General features: G+C 40.2%; 1 protein-coding gene across 2 annotated transcripts in view; it reads left to right on the top strand.

Annotated features, from left to right (window-relative positions):
• Positions 1–17290, top strand: part of Dad (Daughters against dpp) — a 55056-nt gene that overhangs the window by 14341 nt on the left and 23425 nt on the right. The window contains exon 3 of one of the 2 annotated variants that reach the window (XM_018444355.1): positions 10183–10269. The exons of the other annotated variant lie outside the window; for it this stretch is intronic. Coding sequence (XP_018299857.1) covers positions 10183–10269 — 87 coding nt within the window. The remainder of the gene's footprint in view (positions 1–10182; positions 10270–17290) is intronic. 2 annotated transcript variants of the gene reach the window in all.

Here is a 17290-nt window from a genome sequence, read left to right as displayed (position 1 = left end):
TGTGTGTGTGTGTGTGTGTGTGTGTGTGTGTGTGTGTGTGTGTGTGTGTGTGTGTGTGTGTGTGTGTGTGTGTGTGTGTGTTATTATTACTACTCTAGTTCTATTCATGATTGCGTTTCAAGACCGAAAAAGATTTCTGCGCGCGGTTTACAAAATTGGATAAGTATATATAAATTCACTCTGAAATATTTGAGCACTAATTGTAAGATCCTCTTTGACCGAAAATAAGATTATTTCTCTTAATTGATTTTTTTCATCGGTATAATACCAATTATTATTTAAATACGTAACAAAGTCTGAACGTGTGTATTAGAAATCTGTGATTTCTAACATTTAACCCACCTAATATTACTTTCTTTTATTTGATATATATGCGTTACTTTTACTTAATTTTTTTTCAATTTAAAACGAAATCACTTTTTAACGTCATCATCATTCACAAATATAATTAATATATTATTAATAAATTTTCGTCGAACACGAGAACAATAAAATCGTATAATATATCGATACCTATATTTTTCTTTGTGCCTCGAGAGCTCGAATAACGCGAAAAAAAGTACAGATACCAAGAAGATCTATACGATGACAAATACACGGCATTCCAGTCGTACGACACAGAGGTTCTCACATTTTTCACGGCTGCACACCACTGACTGCGGATTCCTGAAATGATAAATAGATCGTCCCGTCGCGAATAAAACCGACGATTTTATTAGATGGAGTTGAGCAAGAACAGACGCGCGCGCAGCGTCTGTAGAGGTTGGTTTACGATAGCATTCTAGTCACACACATCAAAGGTTCTCAACCAAGCGCACAGTAATATTATCTCACGGATAGAAGCTACTCTTGCAAATTTTTGCAATAAATAAAATGTACGCATTTCATATGTATGTATGTGTGTGTATATGTTTATGACAGTTACAAATATATACAACATTAGATCCAGAAATGAACGAGCTTAGCTAAATGAAAAATCAAAATAATATCTATGCTTCTTATACGCTTATGGTTCTTTATGATCGTAACTACGCGCTGTAAACCGATCTTGTTGATCGCAATGTGCCGATAGATTTCATGATATCGTCGTTTCAGCGGTTGATCAATGTATCTTTTAGCCAGTACTGATCCACTAGGTGGAGTAGTCTCGTTCGTACGCGAGACATCGATATTAACATTTAGCAGCAAAATACTTTTATTTGCAAGATTGTTAATCTATTCTTTATATTTTTTTAAAAGATTTTATAATAATTTTTTATAAAAGGATCAAAGTCACATCGTTTTATACTTTTCGAGATTATATTCTTGATACATCTTCGAGTAAATTCTAACTTATGGAATGCAAAATGCAATATCGTGTATCGTAGAATCAAATAGCTGACATAAAGAATTGCTTCTTAATTCACGGAAAGATTCTGAAACAATACTTTCTGCCAACTACGTCTTCTTTTCGCTTCCTCCTGAGTCACCGCTCTCCTCGTCAGGTTTCGACTACCGTCTCCTGTGCGTTTCTCTCTTCTCTTCTTCCGCGGTCGAACCTAAACTGGTTCTCTCGGGATCGATGCGGAGTACACAACACAGATCGACCGCACCGGTCATCGATAGATTCGAATGCCTTTCGTTTCGCCGAGAAATCTCTCGCGAGATCGCCCGATTACGCGAATACGACAGATCTGTCAAATCCTCTCTTATACATCGATATTCTTTTTAAAATTAAGCCTCGGGCGTATACACGGAAACGATTTTGCTGAAGTATATATCAAAATAAGTATAGGAATCTCAAACGTGATGTGCAATACTACAAAATTACTTTTTTAGTTGAGTGTAATATTGCACATCACGTTTGAGCCAAAAAATGTTTTGGCATTCTAAAAATCAGTTTGAGCGTTCTACACAAATATTTTGATGGTCCAACGAAATTACTTTTCAGATCTGTATTTGAATTTTTAGATATTTCAGCAAAACTGTCTTTTCCATGTAACATATAAGACAATCGCCGAGACTGTCGCTATGTTGTATTATAAAATAAAATATCGATGTTGGTGCATAACATATTTTTATTGTTTCTTTATTAAAAATAGTAGCGAATGAATGTCTATCTCATCGATGTTGGCGATATATGTGTGCCAAGCTTGATATGACGAAATAATAACGCCTGCAGTTAGAGGAGAGCCGCACGTTCGCGATGACGTTAGGCGTGTGTATAGATTATATAGTGGACGCACTTACATATATATAGCAGAGAGAGAGAGAGAGAAATACCGCTGGGCGCTTGGTGTGTATACCGCCTGAGGTCAATATCTCCTGTCGATAGAGAGAGGACCGTGTGTCGTATCGTAAGTACTGCAAAGCGACTCGCATTTATACGAGTATAAAGGAGGATCCTGCCAAAGGTCCAGCGTTCTCGAAGATATTATTCAGGCGTCTTATAAATATGAATTCCCCTCGTCGTTTTGATCGAGGTTGACGCACTTGAGCTTAAGTATATAATCAGAACTTAATCGAAGCTAACACGAATCAAAATCTACATTCTACATTTTAATTTCTTTTTATTTAGAATCTCTAAATTTTAAATTTTTTTTCGCCGCACGGAAAGAACAATTTTTTGTAGAGTATCTTCAAAAGCTGTAAGATTTGAAAATAATTTTATTGGACTATTAAAACAATCCTGTATAATTCTTAAATATAATGAGTAATACTGTAAAAAGTTTTAACATTCTAGCAACTTGACATTACCTACATAATTATTTTGATAGCCCAACAAATTTATTTTCAGATCGATGACTAGCTAAATTTTTAGACACTTCAGCAAAACCGTCCCTTATCAGAAATAAAAAGAAATGTATTTAACAATTTTGAATAAAAGGAAATTAAATGTTTTGTGCTTCGTGTTGCTTCGATTACCTAAATTATAATTATACCGCTTAAGCTCAAGTGCGTCAACCCTGGTTGAAATGACAAGGAATTCGTATTTATAGTCGACTCGCGCTCGCCATTCTAGCGCGAATGACTAGAAAGCTCGTGTTTAACGTTACCGCTTGTCAATCGTATATAAAGTAACTCGTGAATCAATAATGACAGCTCTACTTCACGCGCGCGTGCACACCGATATGATAGAACGTAGAAACGCGCGGGCGAGGAAGTGTACGTTTTTCCTGGCGGCGTGGGTGGAGGAAGCGGAGCGGTTTCTTCTCGGAAGAAGGAGACCCGCCTCTGCCTCCGTCGTAAATCTGTCTTTCGGGCGATGACGGGCGCCCGCGCGAATTTATGCCCCGTCGCGGAAACTGGGCCACCGCGCCGCTGCGTGCCGAAGCGTACGGCGGGCGGCTGCGGCGGCGAAGACGGATAAAAGTCCGCCACTTGTTGCTGCTTCAGCGACGCGACGCGATATTCCTATAACGTGAAACGGAGCGATTCGAGCGAACCAGTGACTTGCGAGGAGATTCCGCGAATGCGCGCGCTCTCGTCGCTCGCGGGAGGAAAGTAAAGGGGTGACCCAATGGAAAAGAACGCGGCAGAATCTGCTCGAGCTATCACCTTCAAGTTCCTTCTCCGAGCAATCTCGCTTCCCTTCTATGATGATATCAAACGTTTTATTTATAAACTCCACATACCCGTTGTGTACTCTTTAAATCTGAATTAATTAATAATCACTGACATCAGTCCCAATTATGTCACTGATAATCAGTGAAATTTAACTAAAAAATCAATGAAACGTGGAATCTCTAACTTAGCTAATCTTTTTTTCAATTGAATTTCACTGATTCAGATTTAGAGAGTAATTGAAATATTACGTAAGGCCTAGGGACTGCATCTATAAAGTTTAGATGATGATGATGGATGCATGGAGAAAAATTGAAAATGAACGCACTAGAATTCTGATCATATCAGTCAGAATTCTAGTTATCTCAGCTAGAATTATAATAGATACAACCAGAAAATTCTGATTTATTCATTTTTTTCGATCAGAATTCCAATTAATGTAACCAGATTCTTTTTCCAGTGTGACTTATAATTTTTTGTGTATATTTATATTGGGAAATATGCTCCTTACAACGGAACTACTTGATTTTCGCAAATGCTACCTTGTTCCGTGTCAGACGTATAGAGTTCTGTAGTTGCGCAAATTTCAACGAATACGACGAAGGACACAACGCGCCGCGCAGTCCCTTTCAAACGCACGAGGACAAACGCGTGTCGCGTGTTATGCGACTTATGTTTTTAATCCTGCAATTCGTCTCTTGGATTAGATTCAATCATTGTCCTGTAATGGCTATACGTTAGCATGTTTCGTTCTTTTGGATGCCGATCGTCTGTCATCGAAAATAAACCGAGTACTATCTAACGTTCGTGAATTAAAAAAAAAAAGATAAACGCAGAAGCTGCAAGAAATCGTAGAAAGTGCAGCTAAGCGCATTTACTCTAACGGTCCACCTGTCTTGAAAGAATGTACATACGTACAACGCGGTAGTGGATATAACCGGTTTTAAAATGGGCTGGGCTTTGTTATTTTACCGACAAAACAAATCATTGTGAGAGGGAGACGAAACATTAAGATGAAAAAATCGAAGGGACATTTCCCATCCCCTAAGTGGTTTCTTCTCATGGTGCAAGCTTGTTTCGTTAATAGAGCGGCGATTTTTGTTACGGCAGCCTTGAAAGAACGAACACAGCTCCGGTAAAACCTCCGCTTGCTAATCCCTAGATGAAGTTAAGGGTACGGAGAGATAAGACCGACCTTAGCGCCGATCAAAGGATGGGTTTGACTAAGCGGACTGAAGACGAGGATCCCAGGGAGCGGAGGCGGTGGGCGCCTGTCGCCTGCCTTTAACGCTTGCCTACTCGCCACGACGTCCTTGAATACATCCCTTCTCTCCTTCCTTCCGTCCTTCTCTCTCTCTCTTTCTCCATCTCTTCGTCTCCCTTCCTCTGTCTCTTGCTCCTCGTCGCTCACCCGATCTTTCACCGTCCCGTCCGCTTCGCTCGAAAGAGCAAACTCAAGCGCGCACTTTGCCCCTTCTCGCTCTCTACCAATCCTTCAGCTTCTTTCTGCTCTTCCTCGTTTATTATTGCCCCTTTTTTTGCCTTCTACCGAGCGTTCATTCAGTCTTTTTCTCTAAAGTAATATTTATTACGATGACTATATTTTTTTAGAGAAGATAAGAAACAAACCCGAAAATTTTAGGACTATTCCTAAATATTTTCAAACAAATTTATGATTCTCGGAAATCTACTCATTAATTTCTGAAATTTTCTTGCGCAGTATGAGATAACTCCCAAGAAAAGCGCAAGTCATCATAACATCAAAATGACGTCAAATAGCTGTAAATTTGATTATTAAGAATCACTTTTCAATCATTCGCCACTCAAGTTATTGTGACTCTGTTATTCTGTTTGGACTAATATCCTCCTTGCATAAAACTAAATTTGTCGATTGTTTCAGTAAAAATTCGCTCATTAGTACATCAGACATTGGAATGCCAATTAGAAAGGAATTTCCCGTAAAATTATTAAAATAAAGGACGAAATTGAATTTTGAAAAAAAAATTAATAAATCTAAAGGATTATAAAATAAAGCTACTTGAAATAGAGAACTTAATAATAAAGGATGTAAGATCACCGTAGTAAATACCCTGATATTCCACTTTCGAACAAGCTCCCTCTTTTCGTGATAAAACTTGACTCGCGTTGAAATATGGAATGTCGAAGATTATTATTTATCGCGAGCAATCGTGATTTATCGTCGATCTTACGAAGAGCCGATCGTAGATTCGTCGGGAAATCTGTTATCGGCTATTGCGGTTAGGAGTCGGCGTACTTGTGTTATGATGAAACCTTTCTCTTTCTCTCTCTCATCCTCTTCTTCGCGCTCCATCCTGCTTTCGCTCTCCTCTCGTCTCCGCTCGTCCGACCGCCACGAGTCGGCGGCGATCAGCGGGAGTGGCTCTCTCGCATTCCGGTGCCTCTTCGCCGTACCGATCGCGCCGACAGCGTTTTGCGATCGAGAGCACCGAGCGGCAAGCACACCGATTTCCGGATCGGAGGAGTCCGACGAGATGCCGCTTTTGAAGATCCGCCGGCAAGATCCTAATTCGATGCAGCTTTTGCCCGCTCGGTATCTCGGCGAAGGCGGATCGCGCGAGTGCGCCGCGGCGCATTATAATGCGTGACGTCGATCCAGCCTCTCAATGTCACGACATTCAGCTCGGCGACGATCCACGTTGCGACGTCGCGTGAAGAGATAAATTCGTGGTGTCGTGCAAACTTGAAATTTTGGACGTCACCTGCGTGAAAAGGAAAAGTTATGTGAAAGTTTAAGACCGAGTCTTACAGCGAGTTCGATTGGACGCACTAATGCGCATTGGTGCATATTAAAATCGTTGTAAATTGATTTAATTTGTGTGAGTGTAAAAATGAAATGCAAATATTTATAAAATACATATGTACCTAACAGCACAATAAAGTGTATTGAGGATTTCGCGGTTTAATCCGTTAATTATTATACATACATAATTATGTTAAACACATTTTTATGTCAATTTGTACGATGGCTTTAATTTTTAGAGAAGCGGGGTCTATTTTTTTATCTTACAACTTCTTGAATAAGATTTGTTATAATTCATTATTTCGTTGTATTCTTTACCTCAAAACAATATAACACCGTCAGTGCTACTATAGTGGCCACTTTCTCATCTTGTGAAGATTAATCTTTAGAGAACGAGGGTCAATTTTTAAAATTCTACAGCTTTTTCTGAGTAAGATTTGTTATAATTTATTATTTCATTACATTCTCTGCCCAAAATATACTGTTTCAGCATCACTAAAGTGGTTTTGCCGTCTTATGAAAATTACTATTTAGAAAGACGAGGGTCTATTTTTAAAACCTTACAGCTTTTGCCTGAGTATACAAGATTTATTATAATTCATTATATCCTTTGCCTTAAAATATGACGCTGTTTCAGTGCCACACTATAGTAGCTTTTTCGACTTGTAAAGGTTAATGTTCACCAAGGCGCGCTGTATGTGAACACTGAGTGTGTCCACTCGAATTCGCTATTATAGTCTCGAAAATGAGGGTAAGAGAGTTTAGGGTCACTCTCTATTCACAAATCTAACCGAAACCTGTATAGGTACTTAACGTACCGACGGTGCTATCGGAGAAGAAAAGATACATCGATATCTCTTCTGTCATTTTTTCTTTCTTTGTTTTTCTCTTTTGTGACACTCTTCCGTAGCCAAAGCTCGTAATTCACGAATCCTAATTCACCTTGGGAGCCGAGCGAGCGAGCGGGCGCGGTGGCGCCGCTGCCGCCGGTCGAATCTTCCGCGTGGCTATATATTTTTGCAAACTCGGCGGTGACACTATCTCACAGATTCGCGCGGCACTTAACAGCTTACGGTGACACGCATAATTCGCGGAATTATATTTACGTTCCCTTTGTGGAGTGACGCGCGTGCCAAAATCGCGCAGCGAGCTCACCCGTCCGGCCTTACTTTGTAAATAAGTTGTATTTACCCGACGCGCAACGGCGTTGTATATTGGACGTCGACCGACGACTAGCGAGTATAATAAACCAGATTCGCGTATGTCAATTTGTTCCTTATCGGTCGGATAAATATTTGCGCCGATAATCGCTCGTGTGCTCTGATTGTTTGCCACGTTGCGTGGCGTTGTTGTCACGCGTCTGAAAAAATCGTAAAAACTTGGAAAATCTAGCCGTGAACAATGAACATTCGGGCTGGGTTCGAGGAGTGCGCTATCAGCGCTATTTGTGTTATGCTATCCTTGTTTCACGTCTAGTGGACGATGATAGAATAACACAAATAGCGCTAATAGCGTCTCTTCGAACGCAGCCAATACTTTGTGATTTACGTTCAGCAAGTTCGTGGAGATTGTTATATCTGGAATGTTACATCTCCTTTATTAAAAGCTTCATAATTAAAAATAATTTGCGAGATGTTTCGTCGGTTGGATGAGATAATATTTCTTTGCTGATGTATTTTGATAACCAAGATTAAATACGTTATATAATTAAGTATTTTATCATTAAGATTATTTTTTGTTGAGATGAGCGAAAAAAATATTAATTTCAGGAAACGCCGAGCGAGTTTTGGTTTCTATTTATGTAACAACAGCTCTCGCGTGGGAAACAGGACAAGGATTTGGTGAAAGAAAGAGAAGGAGAGAATTCTCCTGTGTGAAATTCGCTCGACGCGACGCGGCAACGACGAGGGCGAGGCCAGCGGATTTTTAAATAATTGCGTCCTAAAAATAGACGGCTCTCTTCTATCTTCACGATATCCTTGAAGTCCCATTCCTTGTCTTTGCCCTCGCCGCTTTCTCTAATGTTTTAGGGTACGATGTGGCAGGAAATGCTCCTCCTGTAGGAACGAGATTTTGGAATTCAAAAGGAATGCGACCGACCTCTCATCCAACTATTCGTCTGACGTCATCTTCTCTTTCAGTGAATGGACCTGGCCTTCTATGGTCTATCCCTAAAACTATTAGCATTTTTGTGTCGAGTCTAAAGTCTTTTATAATGTAACCATACTATTCACAATACTCGTAAACTTTAAAAATAATATTTTATTTTGAGACATTTTATTTTTAGTTATCAATTGTCCTTATTTTGTTAAATATCTGTTTCGTTAAATAAAGTCAAAACCATACAATGAGATTAGATATATCATTAGTATAATTATATCGAAATAGATTTTTATAAAAGGTCAATGAAATGATTTTCGAAATAAAATCATAGATTTTTAGGAGACCAATAAATCACTAGATGAGATGTAAGAAAAACGAGTTTTAAAAGACATTAAAATCGGACATAGATTGTTTACACAAACAGATTAACATTGTTTCATCGCGAATTATAGTTGGTCATTCTGTTTGTTATACGAGACTTTTGTCACAGTGCACGCAAATAAATTAACCGTCTCGAGCGAATAATTATTTTGGACGATTCTGTCACCTCCTTTGTGCCGCCACGAAAGAGAAAGAAGGACAGAGAGAGAGAGAGAGAGAGAGAGAGAGAGAGAGAGAGAAAGAGAGACATTTTCGTGAGGATTATGAATCACACGTCTGGCGATTATACCTTGGCCGTTTCTGTCTCTTCTGCCCGCGGAAATTGTTGCTCTTAATTGTTTTCGCTCTGTGGTCGATCGTGAATTCTTGCGAACAATTAACGCCATTGATCGCCACTGTCGGCTTTAACATTCAGCCGCTAAAGGTTGTATCGAGTGACAGGGTGCAGTTTATCTTTCTTCGGCGGTATATAAGAAAGGAGATTTATTTTGCTATCGGATTTACATCTCCCGCGTGCGTTCGCCGCGCTGCATAGAACGCGGTGACGAATCGTTTTACCGTTTGGCACGATGCAACTTAAGAGGCGAACGCATCTCTCGTGCGCACCTGCGCCGAGAGAATCGAGTTTATTCCGTCTGCTGAAGCGGAGAAATCCGAGACTAGGTATTACGTCGATTAACCGCGCGCAGGATGAGACGCGGACGTATGGTCATATGAAATTACATGGAACCTCGCTGCTGGTGTTTACCGACAATAAGCCTTTTATGCAACGCACGCGTCGTGAAATTCTTCCCCCGGCTCGGAAAATTCTCGTCGTTCGATCCTCACGCGATAACGAACGCCTCTATTCAATGACGACGCTTTTATGTTCACAGAAAAGACGGTTTTGTTGAATAGTTTTTGTTTTAGTATCTCTATAGCTAGACACAGATTTCAAAATAATTTTAATGGACTATTAAAATACATAGGATGTTCAAACAGATTACTAAAATGTCAAAATTTTTTGCAACATTGCTCATCATTAATTAAAATTTCTACGTAACGACTTTGATAATCTAACAAAATTATTTTCAGATTTGTATCTAGTCACAAATTTTTAAATAGTACTTCAACAAAATTGTTTCTTTTATGTTGTAAAATCGGGTTAGCGTCGTTGTACATAACTCAGTGATACATTGTTTAATGTTCTTTTTCCTTTCCTCTCTCAAGTACACAACGATGATTATGTTTCTCTCTATCTTTATTCTATAAAGCGAAACATGTGCGAGAGCGAAAAAAAGAGTGAGTGATTGAGAAGGGAAAGGAATTAAGAGAGGAAGAAATAGTCTCGGTGAGGAAAGCAGCTTCTCAAGGGGTTGCCCGTTTATTTTCAGATTGTGCGCCCAGTGAAGGGGATCAACGTCGGTGCAGAAACAGCACGCCCCTGCCACTTCCCGGCTCGCTTACCACCAACGGAGAAGGTAACTATGTCTTCAAGGTTATATGTACCCCATATGTTCACCGACCCCACGATGAGAGATGTACGGGACGTCCCCCGTTGAGTCATTCTAACGATAATGGATTGTTGAAATTTCGACGTGAAATTTCGAGAAAGTAAGATGATCCGTTTCTCGTCGTGTCATATCTAATTTTTTTTCTCTTTTATCTTTGAATAATCGTTCAGTCTATCGGTCGATTCCCGAGATACCTCCGACTACGCCAATGATCGATGACTTACACCTACATCCACGTGGTTAACCTTGATCGGCGCCACGATCGGTTTTCTTCTCTCATGCATTTCTTCCCTATCTGAAAAAAATAAGAGCGGGTTTAATTTTAGGCGAGCTTCATTCTCCTTCGAGTTACGGTGAATTTCAAGAGATAATCGCGATTCAATTTAATTTTACATTTTCTAACACATACAAGTTTTACACGCGCTAAGATTCGAATAAATTAACTTTTCTCTTTTTCCATATATTTATTATATTTTCTACAAAAAAAAAAATCACTCGCGTTCTATATTCTCTACATTCTTTGGAGTGAAAATTTCACTCTAAAGAGTGAAGAAAATTGAGCCAGTCTTTAAAAAGGATTGCACAATTTTCATTCTTTAAGAGATTTCATTCTTCGGAGTGAGATTCACTCTGAAAGTTTTAGAGAGTATGTATAAAAAGCAAGATTCTCTCACATTTAATTTACAATATGCCTGTATTATAAAGGATAATGACTTTTTGCTTCCCAAGATTTTTTCGAAAGAACAAGACAATGTTTTTACAATGTCGACCAGCGTTACTGAAGAAATTTCCTCAGCACGCACGTTCCTCCGGGCTGACGCGCACGTAGCTTTTCACGCATGACGCACCGCACGGATCGCGGACTCGTCGTTTTTCGGACCGCTCTCGGGCCGCTCTCGCGTTGCTGCTTCGTGGAACGCCTGAAACGCTTTTGGCCCCAGCCAGAAGCAGGAAAGTGAACACGCTCTGCTCTCTCGTCGTCGACTCGTACCGACGATTACTCTCGTTTCTCCGCAACGTCGTTCAATAATTTTCTGTCGTTGCGCCATCGGACCGAGTATACAAATTTTTTTCAAGGTGTAGATGAAAGTCCGAATGGCATTAGCGATAAGGAAATAATTTGCAAGAATAAAAAAAAAATACACACAAGAAAACTGGTTCTAATGATTAATGTAACGTATTTATTTATTTATTTATTTATAATTATTGAATTTATTTTAAAAGAGTACTTCAATTATAAGCAGATTTTTTGGATTACGTTCTATGAGATGTAATTTGATCTCTAGGAGAAATAAGTCTTTATATAAGCGAATGATGACTTTGTTTATTCTCTTGATTGATCGCAAATTCCCATACCAGTGAAGAAAAATGAATTAATTATAATATTTACGACAACACGTTGTGGCGAGTTTTTCCTCTCGCGTGTCGAAGTCTTTTTACGTACTTTTACTGCCTTCGCCAATGCAAACGCTGCTGGTCTAACGACGTCAAACATTCCCAAGTCGACAACAAATTGCGTCTGTGTCCGGCGCATCTTGCGATTTTACAAGAGTGAGTAAGAAACGATGCGTATGTTCACGCATTTAATCAGAGTAATCGTGTAGAATGCAATTTATTCCAGCAATTCCAGATTAAGAGAAGGTCATTTATATTATTATAATAGTGTAAACATCTAAAACAAATCTTTTGGATTTTTTAATTCCTTTAAATTACATTTCAGATGCGTATGAACTTTTAAATTATTAAATAACTATTAAGTTATTTTACTTTTTCTCCTTTAAGTGTTTTTTTTAATATTTCTGATATTTATTTATAGTATTTTAATTTTGTGACATGAGACAAAAATCAAAGTGTTAAAATTGTAAATAAAACACTAAAATTATATATCCATTGAATAAAAAATACTATATGCTAGTATTTCTTGGCCGGATTTGAAATTTCTCAGATTTTATAGTAACATTAAAAAGTTACACGTTCGACCTGTCGTCACAGCAGGCCATTTACCGGAAACAAGAATCATCCTGACGGGATTGCACTTTCGTCGGCTTAGCAAATGTCGCGTATATTCGCGGGATGTTGAGCGCTGCAATATAATACGCGAAGTGTAGAGCACCGAAAGGGATGACATGGAATCATAAACACGCGCGCGGTTGCCTTTTTATTTGAGTCAGTTATAGATAGAACACGCTGTGCTTCCGGGAGAAAACAGAAATATCAGGATTCGATCGAGCGTTTTCCAACTGACGCCGCGATCATCCAATCGTTTTAGAAGGCTTTTTCAACTCGAGAGGCTTCATTTATTTCTTATATAAATTCAGCGATAAATCATGGTTAATTGCAATTTAGAAATTACATAAGATAAACGTCCCAGTATCCGGATATGTTATGTCTGAACATTTACACAAGACTTTATATTATTATTAATCTCAAATATATACTCGTACTTTCTAAAATATATTATAATTCAATTGCAATCTTTAAATACAATTAAATTATAATATTGTATAATAATAAAAAAGCATTTGAAAAATTAGTAATAATAAATTTTGTGATATAGTCACTGGAACATTTAGCTTATAAAAAAATTAAGATATTTTGTTTTCACCATTACGGACGCAATTCGATGTTTTACTAATTTATCTATTAAACGATAAACCCGTTGAATTAAAATTTCAACTTCGCGGAATACGGGCGATGGATCCATCGTCGATCCATCAAACGGTGCCATACGTCGTCGGACGCAGGCTGCTGCATCTGCCGCAGGACGAGAGGAAGAAGAAGGCCGTGCAGGAACGCGGGTAGGAAGGAAAGAGAAGGGAAAAGCCGGCTCCCGGGATGCAGGCAGAGGTTTGAGAATGGCACGATAGGTCGGTCGGCTAAGGTGGGTGGCATTCGGCGCGACTGTTTGAGGGAACAGGGGGACCCCTGGCGCCAGACAGCTGCCGCGTGTCTCGACCTCGCTTGCGCTAGCTCGTTCGCCTGCTTCGGCCTCTCTCTCTCTCTCTCTCTCTCTCTCTCTCTCTCTCTCTCTCCTCTCTCTTCTCTCTCTTCTCTCCTCAACCGTCGCGCCATACCCCGCATGGCTCTCCTCGCATCGTCTCGCCTCGCTTCTCCAATCCACATACATACATATACGATCTATACGTTGTATGCACGTGTATGCGCCTACGTGCCCGACTTGGTCCGCTATTTTATTGATTTATTTTGGCGCTAGGCTCTCTGTTTCTTTCTCTCTCTTTCTCTCGTTCTTCTCTCTTTCTCTCGCTCTTTTTCTCTGTGCTGCTCGCTTTGGACGTCCGTCGTCGTGCTGCCTTCGGCCGACGATCGATCGAAATGCGTCGGTCTCGTTTCTCAAGAATCTCGAGCACAGAGTCCCACTGACGAAGAAGACGCTTGTTGCTGGAGCTTAGTTTCCAAGATTCTCGTAATTGATTCTGGAAATGTACTTAACTCCACGAATGCGCTTCGTAATTCTTCAGAACTGAACGATAGAAATTCCAAATGAGATTTATAAAAAATTTACATACGCAACTTTTAAAAATATTTTTGAAAGTTTTTATTTGTAGGTACTGCGATTTAATATTCTTACATCACATAATAGCTTCGATGACTGGTTTCATGAGTACATTTGGAATATTCTAATTCATAAAACTATTGTTTATTCAAGACTTTCATGATTCATTGCCATTAATGTACATTATCGTAAGATATAATCATGTGAGATTTATGTTCTCTTCTCTCTTTCATTACGTCTCTTATATTCTTATTATATCTATTGTATTACTGTCATCACATTTTCATCACGCTATTCATATTCAACTATTCTATTGTCTCTTAAAAAAAAATTGTCAACGCCGAACAGGAACGCGACTACCGCATAGTAAATTATCTCTCGCCTTCCCGATTCACGCAAGCATGAAGCTCTCGGTTTCCGCGCTTGCACGGCAATAAATTGTCTTCCTACATACGCGACGCAGCTCGACTCTCGAATGTGTAGCCCGATAATTCGTTGCTCGCGAATATTTTACAGTCGTAGGTTCGGGGGATGGCAACGTGTTGCGTGTGAGTGCTGTCCCGTACGGGTGCGTGTCGCAGCGGAGAGGCACGTGGATATATCCCGGCGTACGGTGAAAGCAACAGGTTGCTCGTGTCCATTCCTCTCCTCCGCTGCGACGTCGGTCCGGAGCACCCTTCTCCGCATCCCTTCCGAATGGGGCGAATACTGACTGGCGCCATCCCTTGGTACGACAGCCGAGGTAAACAGACGGACCGTTTTCATTCATCGGATCCCGGAACGACTTTTCTGAATTGGAATCCCGTCGAGGTCGTCGGTCCTTGCTCTCGGGAACAAAAGCGAATATACAGTGTCTCGTAACTTTCTGTACCTGCGTCGAATCAATTGGTGCAACGTTTTCTCTGGGCGAATCTCCGAAGAAGCTAAATTGCCTTTTAAAATCAAATATCTTTTTTGGCAATTAAGGCTCAAATTACTATTAATTAAATTAACATTTAAATTTGTGTGTTTCTAGGCTATTTTTTAACTGTACGGGTTAATTAATATGGAACACTTCATTTACATTTACATCAAATATATGCCGTAACTTTATAACTTTTTTTGGATATAATAATTCAGAATGTTATATTGTCATTGCGTAACTTTTTTAGTATATACATATAATATATACGTAACGACAATATAACGACATCGACTCGTTAAGAGTTACTGAATCCTGGCACAGGTCACAACAAACCACGGACTTTCGTTTTGGTTTCAAATAGTTGCATCTCGTACGTCACGAAGTACATTATTTGCGTTGCTTGCACTTGTTGCACTCAGAATCTTCGCTTTCTCTCTCTTCAACGACCTCATTTTCATCTTACAATATTACAAAGAATCTGTCTTTAAGATATTTATCGTCAGTTTTGAGACACCCTGTATATTTATCTCGTTTTAAGTGCAAAATATTTTTTTGGGATTTTAAGTAACGCCAACTACGGGATAACTCATGAGAGAATCAAGGTCGCTACAGTCTGGCGGAGAAGCCGGATCGAAGTTTTAAAGAGGAGAGATTTGTCCCGACTGTTGGGAAGAGAAACGGATGGGAGCGGCTTCTTACACCATCTTTTCTGCCATCGGAATATAACTTGCGCGAAATTAACGAATTGCATGAAACATACGGGGTCTTTTCGAACCCGTCGAAGAGTTAATCGTGAATAACGACCCGCGGCGGTAAACGTTGCGCAGTGATAATGATACGCTTTTGAGAAGGTAGTCGTGACGACCGAGGAAAGAATTTTTACGCAGCCGTTAGCTTTAACAGTTAACGGTTCGTTAAGCGGGAAAACAAGTAGACGAGTTAAAGCGCTTCAATTAGCGGCCTCGGTGCGTTCAGTTGCGAAGTCTATCATTTCTAGGCTTTACCGTGACTCATCTGACTTACCATTTCCTCATTCGTTAATAATTATGACTCTTCTGGAAAAATTGTCTGCTCTCGCAAAACAATTATATTGTTTATCCATTTCGTTTTCATCGTTATTACTTTCTCTCTCTCTCTCTCTCTCTCTCTCTCTCTCTCTCTCTCTCTCACACGTGAAAATGCGATAAAAATAAACTGTTAAACCGTTTTTGGAGATCACTGTTTACATTCCAATTGTAAATAAATCTATGCGATGATGTCGCAATTGCGGATTCTCTCTATCTCGCCAGCAATTTCGTCCGCGCGTGCCACAGTTGAAGGGTTAAAGGATGATTTCGTTCGCTCTGTCGCGTACCGAGATGTCACGAGGGCGACGGACGATCGCACTGCACGAGCCATCCGTCAATGGAAAAGAGCGTAAGCGACGCATGCACGCGCGCATAGCGGAGAACGCCATGAAATCGAATTGGATCAGGCCACTTGAGAGGGAATGAAATCGCGGCGCGAAATAAGCCTCTTAATATATATATAAAATGACGGATTGATTGCTCCTCGTTGTCGTCATCGTCCTCATCGTCGTAGTCGAGTGCGAGAGAATGAGAAAGAGAGAAATAGATAGAGAGAGAGAGAGAGAAAGAGCAAATATCGCGACTCGCGAAGCGGTTCGGTGTCCCTCTCGCTATCTCTTCCTTTTTTCTCCTTCTCTTTCTCTCGGCTCTCGTGAGATCCGTTTGGGTCGACGGCCTCGATCTTTCGATCGAGCGAAAATAGATCCAGAAGTGCGCTTCGTTAACTGTATATCCGAGTCGCGGCATCGTTCGCGTAAACGCGAGTTCCAAATTGCGTTTCTCAGCGATCGCTTCTTGCTGATGTTATCGAATAATTAACTGAATATTAAACTTGATAGCGGTAAAGATTTATTTTCTACTGCCGCGCTGTATTAAAGGAAAAAAAAAAGGGAGAGAAGAGGCAGGAGTAGTTTATTGCGTTCCGGATCCCTGCATTTCGTCGTTTTCGCTATGCGGCCTTGATTCGAAGATCGTTAGTTATACCTTGCTGTTCCCAGAGACGAGCCACATGTTTATAAGCGTCGCGTACGTGATCGCGATGCTTATCGATAACATTATTGACCTATATATAATTAAATCGAGTATCTTCGAGAAATAATTTGCATACCACGCCCGTGCGCATTTACGAAGGCAAGACGGAGACGTTCGTTCGCTCCACGAGAGGCTTAACTCTCCGTAACGAGGGGACTGCACCACTACTAATACCGAGCGCATTCTGCGTGCGTACGGGCGAGTGCATAAATACCGGCGTAAATTATAATACAAGCCGTGGTAGGCCCGGTTTATAGGCCTAGCACTACTATCACGTCGCGTTGAGATAATCGGCTCGCTCATTGTCCGCGCGATCGTTACTTTGTCGTCGTTAAATTAATAATTAAATTATACCGCGCTGTGAGAGACCGCCGCGCCGACGATCTACGAGGCGAAATAAACGTTCCCTGGAGCCTTCGAGGGAGTAAGAGAGAGAGAGGAGAGATACGTATACGAGGCCATCTGTCAAAG

Source organism: Mycetomoellerius zeteki, unplaced genomic scaffold, assembly GCF_001594055.1.
Source record: "Mycetomoellerius zeteki isolate Tzet28-1 unplaced genomic scaffold, Tzet1.0 scaffold149, whole genome shotgun sequence".
In the NCBI taxonomy this organism is placed as follows: Eukaryota; Metazoa; Arthropoda; class Insecta; order Hymenoptera; family Formicidae; genus Mycetomoellerius; species Mycetomoellerius zeteki.
The sequence above is the reverse complement of the archived record's forward strand: the minus strand, read 5'-3'. Positions and strand labels throughout refer to the sequence as shown.